The sequence below is a fragment of the Artibeus jamaicensis genome, unplaced genomic scaffold, assembly GCF_021234435.1.
Source record: "Artibeus jamaicensis isolate MK-2021 breed Jamaican fruit bat unplaced genomic scaffold, CSHL_Jam_final contig_76, whole genome shotgun sequence".
Lineage (NCBI taxonomy): Eukaryota > Metazoa > Chordata > Mammalia > Chiroptera > Phyllostomidae > Artibeus > Artibeus jamaicensis.
In genome coordinates, this window is record NW_026521954.1 from 17,123,390 (window position 1) to 17,135,916 (window position 12,527).

At 39.8% G+C, this 12,527-nt stretch overlaps 1 protein-coding gene across 4 annotated transcripts in view; it reads right to left on the minus strand.

The window, feature by feature from the left end:
• The window catches only part of SLIT2 (slit guidance ligand 2), a 318,505-nt gene that overhangs the window by 293,359 nt on the left and 12,619 nt on the right, over positions 1–12,527 (minus strand). For all 4 annotated transcript variants that reach the window (XM_037140744.2, XM_053672435.1, XM_037140742.2 and 1 more), the window contains exon 4: positions 9,173–9,244. In XM_037140744.2, coding sequence (XP_036996639.1) covers positions 9,173–9,244 — 72 coding nt within the window. The remainder of the gene's footprint in view (positions 1–9,172; positions 9,245–12,527) is intronic.

Genomic DNA, 12,527 nt, shown 5'->3' on the forward strand with positions numbered 1-12,527 from the left:
AGTAACTAACTGAACAATCACGAAAATATAATAATAATAACGTGCCTTCTTTCCCCCACAGAATTTCCTTGCCTATGATTATGTATTTTAAGCCAGATTCTTAAAACACTATTCACTAAAGTGGTAGTTTATAAGGTGTAAAATATTCATAATTAGCATTCTAAATATATTAAACTTCTTAAGGTAAACTAATTGGCAATTTCAAATGTTTTACAGCAGAAAATTTAGAATGTAAATTAAATAATACTTAAAGGTTATATGTTTATACAGAAAATAAAGTGTTCAATTAAGACTTATTTTAAATTTATTTTAGTCTAAAAACCTTTTAAACAGACACACCAGGTTTCAAAAGTAATTTAAATTTATATTTTAGGAAAAAAAGGGTCAAGGTTAAACTGTTTGTCTTCCTTAAAAAGTTTATAATGCCCTTTGTGTCTCTACACACAAAAAGAAATCTCAATGAAACTTGGATATTAAAACCTCCCAGGAAACGAACAATAAAAGCTGCTAAGAATTTCACGAGTTTTTTTCCCCCTCAGGTGTTAATTAAATGATCATTTAACACCGAAATGTAAACAGAGCATTTTCATCTCCTGACAGAGCAGCCTATTAAAATCCTGGGTAACAAAAGTGTTGGTGTCAGCCCCTGAACTGGGTTCCCACAACACTCTAAGATGCCTTTGCCGTGTCTAAGGTTAAGCATGTAGACACAAAACAAAGCTTGCGCCTACTCGACTTCCAGTTCAATTTTCCCATCGCCCAGTGACCTAGGTAACTCTTTGAGCAATAAAGAATAAATTTAATTTCTCCAGCATTTTGTGAGGATTAGGAACAATTGTCGGCTTGCAATGACTTTTTATCCTTGGAATCTTTTTCCTCCCGAGCATTCCTCCCCGGTCCTAAAAGAGAGTTCTGATGGTTTAAGACGCAGAACAAACAGAACTTTAAATTAGGCTTTTTTCAATCAATTGGAACTGTTGGAGGGGAAGCAATCAACCTTCCTCTGTGCTTCTCTCAGCTATTCACATGCGCCAAGCTTTAATCTTTCACTAGTAGAAGGGACTAATCATGACGGGGCAAAGCTATCTTTTCCCATTCTGCTTCCAGACTTATTTATTTCTCTTTCCTTTAAGCTTTTTTCTTTTAAAAAACACTGAATCAGGTTGCCGTACTTCGCTGTACACATTCATTTGGGGGCACTTTAAGAGGCACAGATGTTCTTGTAATAACATTTCGCAGAGCCATGCCATACCCTAGACCACGGATGGGTGTTGCCATAGACAAGACTTGTGACTTTTCTTTGCTGCCTTCTATAAATTTTAGGGTTGGTTCGTTTGTTTGTTTTCCACTCCCAAAGTGTCTTATGTCACAATTTATCAGATATCCTCCATAAAAAAATGCAGTGATAGCAATGAAGTTAGTTATGGGTGAGGGGTAATGAAGAAGACAGACACCCCATTCGCCTGGCCGCAAAGCTTACGGACTCATAAAAAGAATTAGTTACGTCAAAAACAAAACAAAACAACACTACCTTCAGGATCAAACCCATTTATAATCAAATGCTGTTAAGCCCAAAGTACTAAACGTACTAAAGTACTAAAACGCTTGCCATTTGCGCTGAATTCAAACAATGTTTAGTTTAAAATGTACTTAAGTCACAACTGGCGCCACTTATCAAAGACATTTCCCCAGATCAAATCCTACTTGCATATTACAAGCTAAATTGATAAATGACCTTCTATTGTTTTAAAATTGAAATTGTAACTACTGAAAAATGTCCTCTGGCCATGTATGCACATTTCTTAACTTTCAGGATAGTATATACTCAGATAAACTAATTCATTTTTATCCTTCACTGTTATATGGGAACACACATCATTAACGCAACCATCGAAAGACGGGCCGAACGCAAGTACTTTCTGAGTCACGGTCTCTGTTTCTATACTGTTTGATGTTATACGGGAATTTTAAAACTACACGGTTCCTCGACGGTGAGAGGGTAAGAGACCATATGCCTCCTGTGGCCAGATAAGGAGAAATACAAAGGTATAAATGCATATTTTATGTTGACTGGTAACGGTAGAAAAATGTGCTTATGCTCACATATTTATCATTACACTGTGAATAGATGCAAGAAAGATTCGAAACAGAACTGACAGGTTTGCTGACTGTGGGCAATTTGCAAGCACATCTGTGTGACTATTATTTTTACCCTATTTCGCAATGAGAGGATGACAATAATACAAACGTAACTCCTATCCTACTTGAAAGTTGAGCGTGTTTTTTATTCAATGCAGAGTCAAAATTATGACCTGAAATATCCTCAGGTTATAAATATGATCATGGCCATTTCACAGACAAGGAAACTTGAGTCCAGAGTGTCCCATGATTTCTGAAGACCGCAGAGCCACGCACTTCAGAGCAGGCATTCAAACACTAGCGTTTGGCCCCACCTCTCTTATAACACTGACTAATTGATTTTGCTGTTTTACAACATAATGTAAACACATTAAAGTTAGTCAAATGCAAGTAAAATGCTGTGGAAACTCACTCCAAAAATTAATATTTATGTCAACTTCCGTCGCCAAATTATAATCTTGAGATCGCAGTGGCAATTTAATGATTTACAGTCAAATGTTAAAATACCTCCTGCTGATGTGGATGCAGAGACATCCCTGTGATGTGAAAGCCACACACTTAACTTCAGGTTTCGGAAAACACAGCCCCTCTGCTAGACGAACTCTCTACGCTTTAGTTTACGCGTCACAGAGCTGACGTGCGCAGCGGCGGAGGCCCACACATACTGAGCGCTCCCCTCCAAATTCAAGCTGGTATGCCAACTCGAGTATTTGTTGGAGGAGAGAGAAACATTTGCACTTGGGAAAGCAGCCACTGAAACATGCACAGGAGTAGGAAAGACCCCTTGCATTTGACTTTCCTATCCTGTGAACTGTGCTGTGGAGTTCACGCTCTGAGCTTCTGTTCTGCGGGTTGACAAGAGCAGAGACCTGCCAAGCCCGGACTTTCTCCAGCAGCAAGTCTTTGACCAGAGAGCCCTTTGAAGTAAAAATGATCAACATGAGGCCTGGCCAAAATCTCAAATACAATCTTAATCTCCACTGGATTTATAACTTCTAAACCACAGGATTACATGTTGATTTGAAAAACAAAATCAAACACAAGTCCTATTCAAGGGCTCGTCCCCCCGCCTTCTTTTTTCATAGCAAGTGGGGATCGTTACTGGGACATGTGTGCAGACACCCACCTATCAACTCTTTTGTCCACTTTCTCAAAAACCAACCTTTGGTTACGTGATCTCCTTAAATTAAATCCTCCTTGTGTATCTCTATTTTTTAAGTGGCAACAACAGAGACACTTGGGCCCAAGAATATAATTAATGTTACCTAATAAATAATAATGGGCTTGGTATTTTAAACACTGACAATGAACACTTTTCTAAGTTTCATCTCTCTTACTGGTTCTTCGTCTACAAAGATAAAGAGGGGGTGGAGGTGAAAGAAGGTATGGAGGGGATATATGGTCATGGAAAAATACAATGAAAAAACAGCCTATCTGTTCCCCTTAGCGAAACATCAGTACTAACAATACAAATAGCATCTCCTTGCACCAAAGGGTCACCCAGGCCCACCGCCTCTGAAGAACTTTTATCCTCTGCACATGAAGCTCAGCAACTGAGAGCAGCAGCGGCTATCAGGGTGGCTCACTCGATGAGTAATGATGTCTATCTGGCTGGACAACGGTCACCGTAGCAACCGGAACCTGTGATTCCTGCACAATCACTGTTGGATTTATTGTGGCAGGGGCCAAACAGGCCAAGAGGAAAATGAAGCAGGAAACTGGCACCTGACACCTCTAGGCGCCCACACTGGAATCAAAGCAGAAATTAACTCAGGGGGAAATTTTACATGGCTTCCACTGTTGTATGATGCACTTATCCTTAAATATAAGAATCTTAGGAGACTAAACTGACATCAGAGGACTGGGAGGTTGCTTTTATATAAGTATAATATTATATTAAATTAGGGAGTATTTTTTGCTTAGGTAAAAAATGGGTCCTTTTGATTATGCTGTGTCTACCAAAACCCTCCATGTTTAGAAAACCCAAGGGGACTAAACCTTTAATTAGCCGACTTATCCTTTAAATTTAATTCAGTCCTCCATTATTCATAATGCCTTCCCAGTGTTACTGTTTGCACATTCAAGTTACAAACACTGAACCCACAGAGATTTAATTCAATACATCAAACACTTACTGAGAGTCTTCTAAAGGTCAAGCCTTATACGAGACCTTGGGGATATAAAACAAAATGTTTTCATAAGGCATATATACCAGCATTTATACACATAATCATATAAAAAGTAAACTAAATTAATAATTAAGTACTAGTGGTTATGTCTGGGTGATGAAATAATTAATGTTTTCTACTTCCTCTTTTCTCTGAATTGTCTAAGCCTTTTTAATAGCAATGTGTGCTATTCTTATAACAATTAAAAGACAGAAGCTAAGATTCCTTCCAATGGACTAGGCAAAAGAAAAATGGACTGCTTAACTGCTATGTGTGTTATGCTTTGCAAATTGACTTTCACTTTCATAAAACAAATAGTTAAATTTCCCTCTCAAAAGGCCCCAATTATTATTATCAAAAACAATTTTGAGGATCTGAGATCCTACATAACAGCAAATAAACTGACCTGACCAATCAGATTAAGCGGTCAAAATCTCTGTCTCAGGTAAGCAGTCGCTGGGCCATAAAGAGTCCTTAGATTTAAAATGATTATTTATAATGTTCGATAATTTTGTGGCTCCAAAGCTCACTGGGGAATAGTAAATGCCTCTTGTGAATCAGAAATAAAAAGGCTTTTATTTAAAGAAGTAAAAAATAAATAAACCATCAGGACCTATGTATTTATTTTTGTTAGTTTTTTTTTTTGTTTTAGTAGATACAAATGAAAAATGAGTTTTTGCTACATGCATTGGATACCTAAGCTTATATTAGAAGCCTGGGTAAATATAATAATACTCAAAGAAATAAACTGAAAACCACAAAGCAAATATTTATAACCAAATACTCTACCGCAGTACTGCCAGTGAAATTCCTCTCTAATGAGCTCGGATTAGTAGTTGTAAACTCAAGCTGAAAAGTGTGAATCGCTCTGCTAAGTCACCTTTAAGGTTACATTTATTGAGAAGATTTGTATATGCTGCACATACATATAATTGCTACTCACAAATTTCAATTCATCTTAATCGACCACTTCCAAAGCCACTGAACTCTCTCTCAGTTAACCAGCTCTAGACTGCTCTGAAAATAATGTTCTCCACTCTTAAACTGATGAATCACTATGTAACCTCGGTTTTGGAGGAGGAGCAAAGGGAACAATGGAGTATCTACATACGCGAAGAAAACTGTGTACTGTCTCTTTTAACCTCCAGCCAGGGCCCTTTCCTTTCCCTCTACTTACACTTTCCATCTGTCAACAAGTGCTTGTAATTTTATTACACTGTCCTGTAGTTTAGGCAGAGTTGGTATTATTTTACAGAGTTCTGTTAATGGACTGGATAAATGGTAATGCTATTTAAACTAGTGTCCTGCTCCAACAAACACAGCTGCAACCGCACTACCATTTCTGAGCAAACATCTTGACCTGAACATGTAGTGCTCTCCCAACCCGTCCAGAGAGAAACTGGAGCAGACAGCAAAGGAAAAGCATGTTTGGCTGCTCGCAGTGACCGACCGTGGCAAATCGTAGTTCATACACAGTGTGCCCTCTTTTCTTTTTATATTGCAGTGCGAGTCCAGAGAACCGCCTGAGTGTGCCTTCACCTGGCATCTCATGTCCAGCCAAGAGTCAAATGGTGATTATTCACGACAAAAGCACAAAAAGTATCTGCATACCAGGGTAGGCAAAAGTAGGCTTACAGTTGGGAGTGTGTGAAAGTTTCTTCTAGTATTATTATTATTTATTATTCATCATATTTATTATTATTATGAAACTACTTTTGCCCAACCCTATAATGTCTAGTACATCAGACTAGCTTCAATCTAAACAAATAAAAATCAAACATCAGTGTATGAACTCTATGTGAAACAAGAATCCTTTTTTATTAGTGCTATATCAGGTAAGATAGTATTAAGTAATGGTTAAAGTTACAGTGAGTTAGAAAGAAATATAGATGTTAATTAGTATTATGCAATGATTTATGAGGAGAAAATAAATTCTAAATGTGTTTATGAATTCTAGATGTGTGTGCCTTTATTACATTATATGCTAGGGCAACTATAGATCAATTCATACATACATGCAATAGACTGGCCCTATCCCCAAGTAATTTCCATCATTTGTCAAAAACCCTATATCCTTTGTTCTGTCTCTGTGAAAGCTTCATTTTTAAATGAACATTTTAAAGAACACGTTTGTATGTAAATGTGCACATTTTTTCCCATCTGTTAGAACATTTGTTCTGGGTGAGCTACTAGGCACCTGTATCATCTGAAGAAAACATGAGCTTGCATCCTTCCTCTTGGAAATTACACTCACCAGGAAGTCAGCTTCCCAAGTCTTTGTTTCTTTATTTACTAAAGATACTTAATGGTGGCTGTTTAATTTAACTAGTGGTCACCATCATAAAAAAAGCAGACACATGTAGCTTATCAGTTATCCTCTCGAGAGAGAGAGAGATCACTGCTAACAATCCACTGCATCTAATTCAGCTGAGGGAACGGAGCAGCAACTCAAAAGGAGATTCCTGATGTGGTGAGGTTGTCGGGGAAAAAAATGGCACCTCCATGTTTCTAAGTGTGTGCAGTGTCTATGTCAGGGGCCGAATCCCAACCAATAGCAAACACTGGACCACCAAGCTCTAACTTCAGGAACATCAAAGCCTCTGTGTCCCACTTACAACCAGTCCCGTCTGTCAAACCAAACTTCATCGTCTATACTCCCCAGGGGAAACCTTCCTGCTAAGCAGGAACATCACAGCTCTGAACACATTTCCGAGCTAACTTTGCTCCCAGTTTTTAAAATGTTTTTAAATAACTACAGAAGCTGAACTTAACTGAAGGGGTGTCCAACCCGTGGCCCGCGGGACGCATGTGGCCCAGGATGGCTATGAGTGAATGTGGCCCAACACAAAATCATAGATTTACTTAAAAGTTTTGTTGTTGTTGTTGTTCACCAGTTTTTGTTAGTGTTTACGTATTTAATGTGTGGCCCCAAACAACTTTTCTTCTTTCGGTGTGGCCCAGAGATGCCAAAAGGTTGGACACCCCTGCTCGTTTTAGGGGCTCTAGTTCCTTAATTTACTTCTTTAAGATTTGAAATGTCCTTTATTCACAGGGCAGCTTAAATTATAAAATTATAACACACCACAAGAGAAAATCATTTGGTCCACTATGTGATATTGTTAAAAAAGATGGTAGCAGAATATTGTTGGCTGGTAAAGGACTCTGAACTGGGTCATACCACCCGAAATGAAGACTCTTAAGAAAAGTAATCCAAGTACTTCTAAAAACACACATTCTTACTTCTCAGAGATAGTGCTGAAGTTTCTTCAACTCTTCAGCTTAGTAATTTTAATGCTAGATGGCAGTCATTCTGTTTAAATTTTATTTTCACAGCTTCATTGAAAATGAACACTACACGAGACATTGTGGACTATTTGATAAGCACCCTATTAGCAAAGTAGTAGTTTAACAGTTCTCATCCTAGCCAGCCTTGAGGTCAATTCCCCTGAGTCTCCTCAGTCAACAAAAATTAAAGCAGACAGTAGAACACTATTAAGCCCATTTCTATGGCCCTTCTTAGAAACTAAGTGCACACATTTAAATATAAGTTTCAATTCATATATATACTATAATCTTCATAACAGATTACATCCTGTGTCTTTGTTAAAACTAGTTCCAAGAGAACTATTATTAAAAAAGGAAGTCCCCAGGTTGCTTTATTTGATTTTTTAAAATTTACTTAAATCAAGCCAATTAACCAGCAGGGAACACAACGTAGAGAAATAATGCTAGATAACTTGGGCTTTCCTTAGAGGCACAGGAAAGTCAGACTCTAGAGGAAGATCAGGTGTATTAGCTGGCTACACCTTTACCTGCGGGGGAGGTTCTGTCTAGTAAGTAGTATATCAGGAGGACCTCACCGAGACCCTGACTAGAATGGGGGCAGGGCTGTGGAAGGACAGTCTTCCTACTCGTGGAATCAATAACACTGAACTAATAGGCTGAGGAGACTTGGCTACAAAGTCACGTTCAGAAGACGGCAATCTGCTCTCTTCCTCTACAAACGCGACCCTATGGGGCTTCCCACAATGCAGGTGGGGGCCATGCTGAGCAGTTTATTCTACATGGGCCAACAGTTTTTCCACGACGTCCATGAACATCAATAATCATTGCCATTTATTTTCCCAACACTTTGCAGCTTATCGCCCATCTGCACAAAATCATTCACGTGGCCGAAAATCTAATTTTAAAAGCTTTGACAAATGTGTTTTCACTATTATACATTAGGTCAGCGAACAAGCATTCTGGGAAGGAAAAGCCTGCCTACAACTCACAATACTCTCCTTCCCAAGAACTTCCATTAATAGTCGATGACGCACTGACGTACTTGCTATGAAACCCTTACGGTCATTCACACCGCAGAGTTTGGAATCCTGGCCTTCAAAGGAACGTAGAAGAATAAATTTACAGGTCTTTTTAAATACCCTTTAGTAATATTTCCAGACTAATAAATATACTCGAGTACAAGAACAATATTTAAGAAGCAGACATTAAGAACCCCCGACTTTATAAGAAAACGTGGCCAACGTCCTCTGAAGAGGAAGTGCAGGGGCCTTTTTCCTCTTCAGAACTTAATCACAAGAATTCACAAAGAAGTGAGATAAACCTCCCCAACAACACGCGACCAAAGCGGAATAACACAATCACAGTAACACATACACAAACCAGTAAGCGCTCAGCAAATAAAACAACTGGAATCACCGGAAAACCAACCATAAATTTCCATTAAAAACAAAGGCGTACTCTTAACTCGTTACTTCAGTGATGAATAAAGTCCAAGAAAGCACACTGAAACAAACCCGAAGTACATTTAGCACAACACAAGGTACTACCCAAAGCAACAATAACTACTTGAGTCTACTTACAGCCTGTAGAGCTTCGAAGTCCCAAGAAACAGCAACTCAGGAAACAGCTGAAGGTGATTTCTGTTTAAACGCCTTTTGAGAAAGAAAAAAAAAAAGAATGAATGAATGAAAAAACAAAGCGTATGTTACATAGAAAATACCCAACAATGAGCCTGTGATTTGATAGGTGGTGTCATGCCTCATCCTGTGTTTCAGGAAAGAAAGAAATGCCATTCAAGAGAATTCAAGCATTGCAAACCAAAAGTTGGTTACACCTTTTGTTACAGGACTCTACAGCAATTTTCCATCACGCTTACTCAGGGGATGACTGCTGGGGCCCAACACACATCCGGTGCAACGGCAGTCAACCAGAACAGGCACAATGGAAAAGGGTTTCATGACTCAGATTCCGGTGTCTAGGTGAGAGGAGAGCTCCACACAGAGCAGAAATATCACAGCGAGTGGCACCGTAGAATATTTCATACACTGTCTCAAAGAACTTAAATTTTCAGCCAAGGGACTGTGGGGAGATGAGCATTTCCATTTTGTTGGCTTTTCATTGAGTTGCAGAAAAATACATGCGCAGAAGTGTCAGAGTGATAGGCAAAATCGGAAGAAAACTGAAGTTCAAACCTCAACCCACAGTTTTTGACCCTGAACTGAGTTTGAGACTGAGTTATTACTAAATGGTGTCCAAAATGCTTAAAATATGTTTTTTAAATATTTATTATTGCAGTGATTTAAACATTTTAGGAAGAAAACAGGATTGCAACTCTAACTCAATTTAAGCCCCGATGCTACCCAACTAAATTCTTTTAAACTATACACACCTGCTGAAGAGTGGGTTCGTTCTGGCCCAGATGGATGGATATTCCAACCCCATTTGTTTCAGGTGTACGAGGTAACGTTTCAGTAAAAAGAAACATCTATTGCTCTAGTTTTCCCAAGTTCAAATAAAGTGACAGCAAGCTGATGCTAAGTTCGCACTTAAATGATGTACAGGCTGCTGCATAGCTCCAGAAAAGAGTAAGGAGGTCCAAACACTAACATGTCTCTGAAGAAGCTGCAGGTTATTTCTTAAGTGTTAAAGGGGACAGTAAAAGAGGGGATACCAATCAATCTTGATCTATTTTAACAGTCACCAGGTATAAGCAGAATTACACATTTGGTCTCCAGAGGGCAGACATGGCCATTATAACTCTTAAGAAAGTGGGTCAGAAGAAAATCCCTCCTAAAAATCACAGATAATGAAAAACAAAATGATCTGTCTTGAGAAACTCCTAACTCCTTGCCCCACACATTTGCAAGCAGAGGTTTTCCTTGTTTGCTCCCCCCTCCCGCCTCGCCCCTCCGCCCCCTGCCCTGCTAGCTGCCCGCACCGTGTAGTATAAAGCAATCCTGCATTAGGTGAAAACGTGGGCCAGGTGAACTTCAGAACTCCTTCCATTCCTAAAACACCATGAGTCTGTGACGGCAACCATGACCTTTATAAGCAGTTCATACTCTAAAGTAAAGTTGGTCATCTACAGAAACATGCTCGGCCCTGGACAAAGCGAACACTCATAAAAAAGCGAGCCAAGATAAACAGGGGCCAGTAGTAAAATGAGTGGTGAAAGGATACACTTATTTCCCATTTACACTAATTGTTGTGGATAAAGCACTTAGTAAGGTTGACATTCAAGTGCAACAAAAGCTTTTATTTATTTATTTGTCTCGGCTGGGCATGATTCTGAAGAAGGGAAGCTTCCAGAGCCTATTATTATCCAATCGTGATAAAATATTATTTATTTGGGACCTTGTTTTATTTTCTTTTCTGAACAAAATTAGATTACAAAGATTCACAAGAGTGCTAATGAGAATTTTTCTAGGGAAGCAACCAGTCTTCTTGGGAAGACTCCCATTGTTCAAGAGCCAATCCTGATTTCTAAAGGGCAGAGACGGGCTTTCATAATCGGAGCCAAACCATCAGACTAACGAGCGCCGTCCACAGTTCTCCAGCCCTGTCCCTGCAGAGGCAGCTAGCTCCATGAACTGCCTGCTCTCCCTGTTCTCCCAGTGGTACTTTCTTACATCCTCTGTGTGACTCCCCTGCTTCCTCTACAGTTACTTCCTTCCTGTGCTGCAACCCCACGTCCCCGTGGCACTTGATAAATAAGACTCAGGCAGGCCGTATGATACTTACTTACATACTGGTCCATTTCCCACCAGGCCACAGGTGGCAAACACAAGGCCCGTGGGCCAAATCTGGCCCTCCACCTTGTTTTATCTGGCCCAACACCTTGTTTCTACCTGGCGGCAGCTCCGAGCTCTCATTTAACTGTGAAGGAGTAGTTACATGTACACAGTCCTAAAATTACATTCGGCCCTTTGACGGCAACCGCGAGGCTGATGTGGCCCCTGGTGAAAAAGAGTTTGACACTCCTTCACTAGGTTGTAGTTAAAGTATAAAGATCTCACCTTTGCATTTTCTCCCTTCTTCCCTGACACTCGGTAGGTCCTTAAGAATGAGCACTGACAGCTCTTTTGCATCGTGATAAGAGTTCAATGAAGCTGGAGCAGATGTATTTTATATTCAACCATCTTTTCTCTGGCATGCTCCCCGAAGTTCCTGACTCGGGATTTCGGTGGCTCTCCGTGAGCCCTGGTCCCACCCCCGCACCTGATGTCACAGACCCTGCATGGCCACTACCGCCCCTTCCTTTCATCGACCTCCCTCCCTCCCTCTGCCATTCTTAACGCCATTGGAAGTTGGAAGGAGTTCCATTTCCATTTTTTTTAAATTCAGGTATGCAAATGATTGAGAGCTGCCACTACAATCATTGTTAATGGGCCTGCCGGAGTACAATTTCAGACCCCGTGAGAAAGTGGAGGTTTCAGGTTGGGGGGGAGCAGTGCCCTCTTCATTTTATTTTCACGTTCCCAGGGCTTTTTACTTCAGTTCAAAAGTAATGGCTGTCATATCCCAGAAGCTCACCGTGTGACAGCAGTCACAGTTCGGAGAGGTTGACGTGTACTACCTCACTCATGCTTCAAGATGACTTCCTGTGTAGGTACCATTGCTACTGCTGCCTTTGTGGAAAGCAGAACTAGAACTTGAATTTGGGGGGAGGGAGTCCAGAACATAGGATCTGAAGAACTCCTCTCAGAGAGACACGGTCTAAACATTCCTAAACAATAATTCAAAATAATGTAATGCTGAAACTTTCCTTTCCAGCAATCTTTCCTTGGGGAAAACCATAGCTTTACATGGCCCATTTCTTAAATATCAATGAATGAACCACCCCAAAATAAAACACTACATTTGATTGTTTTTATGAAACCTGGGTCTGTGTTCAGCTCGAGGTCTTAAAAGATCTATTTAAAATAGTTGAGACTA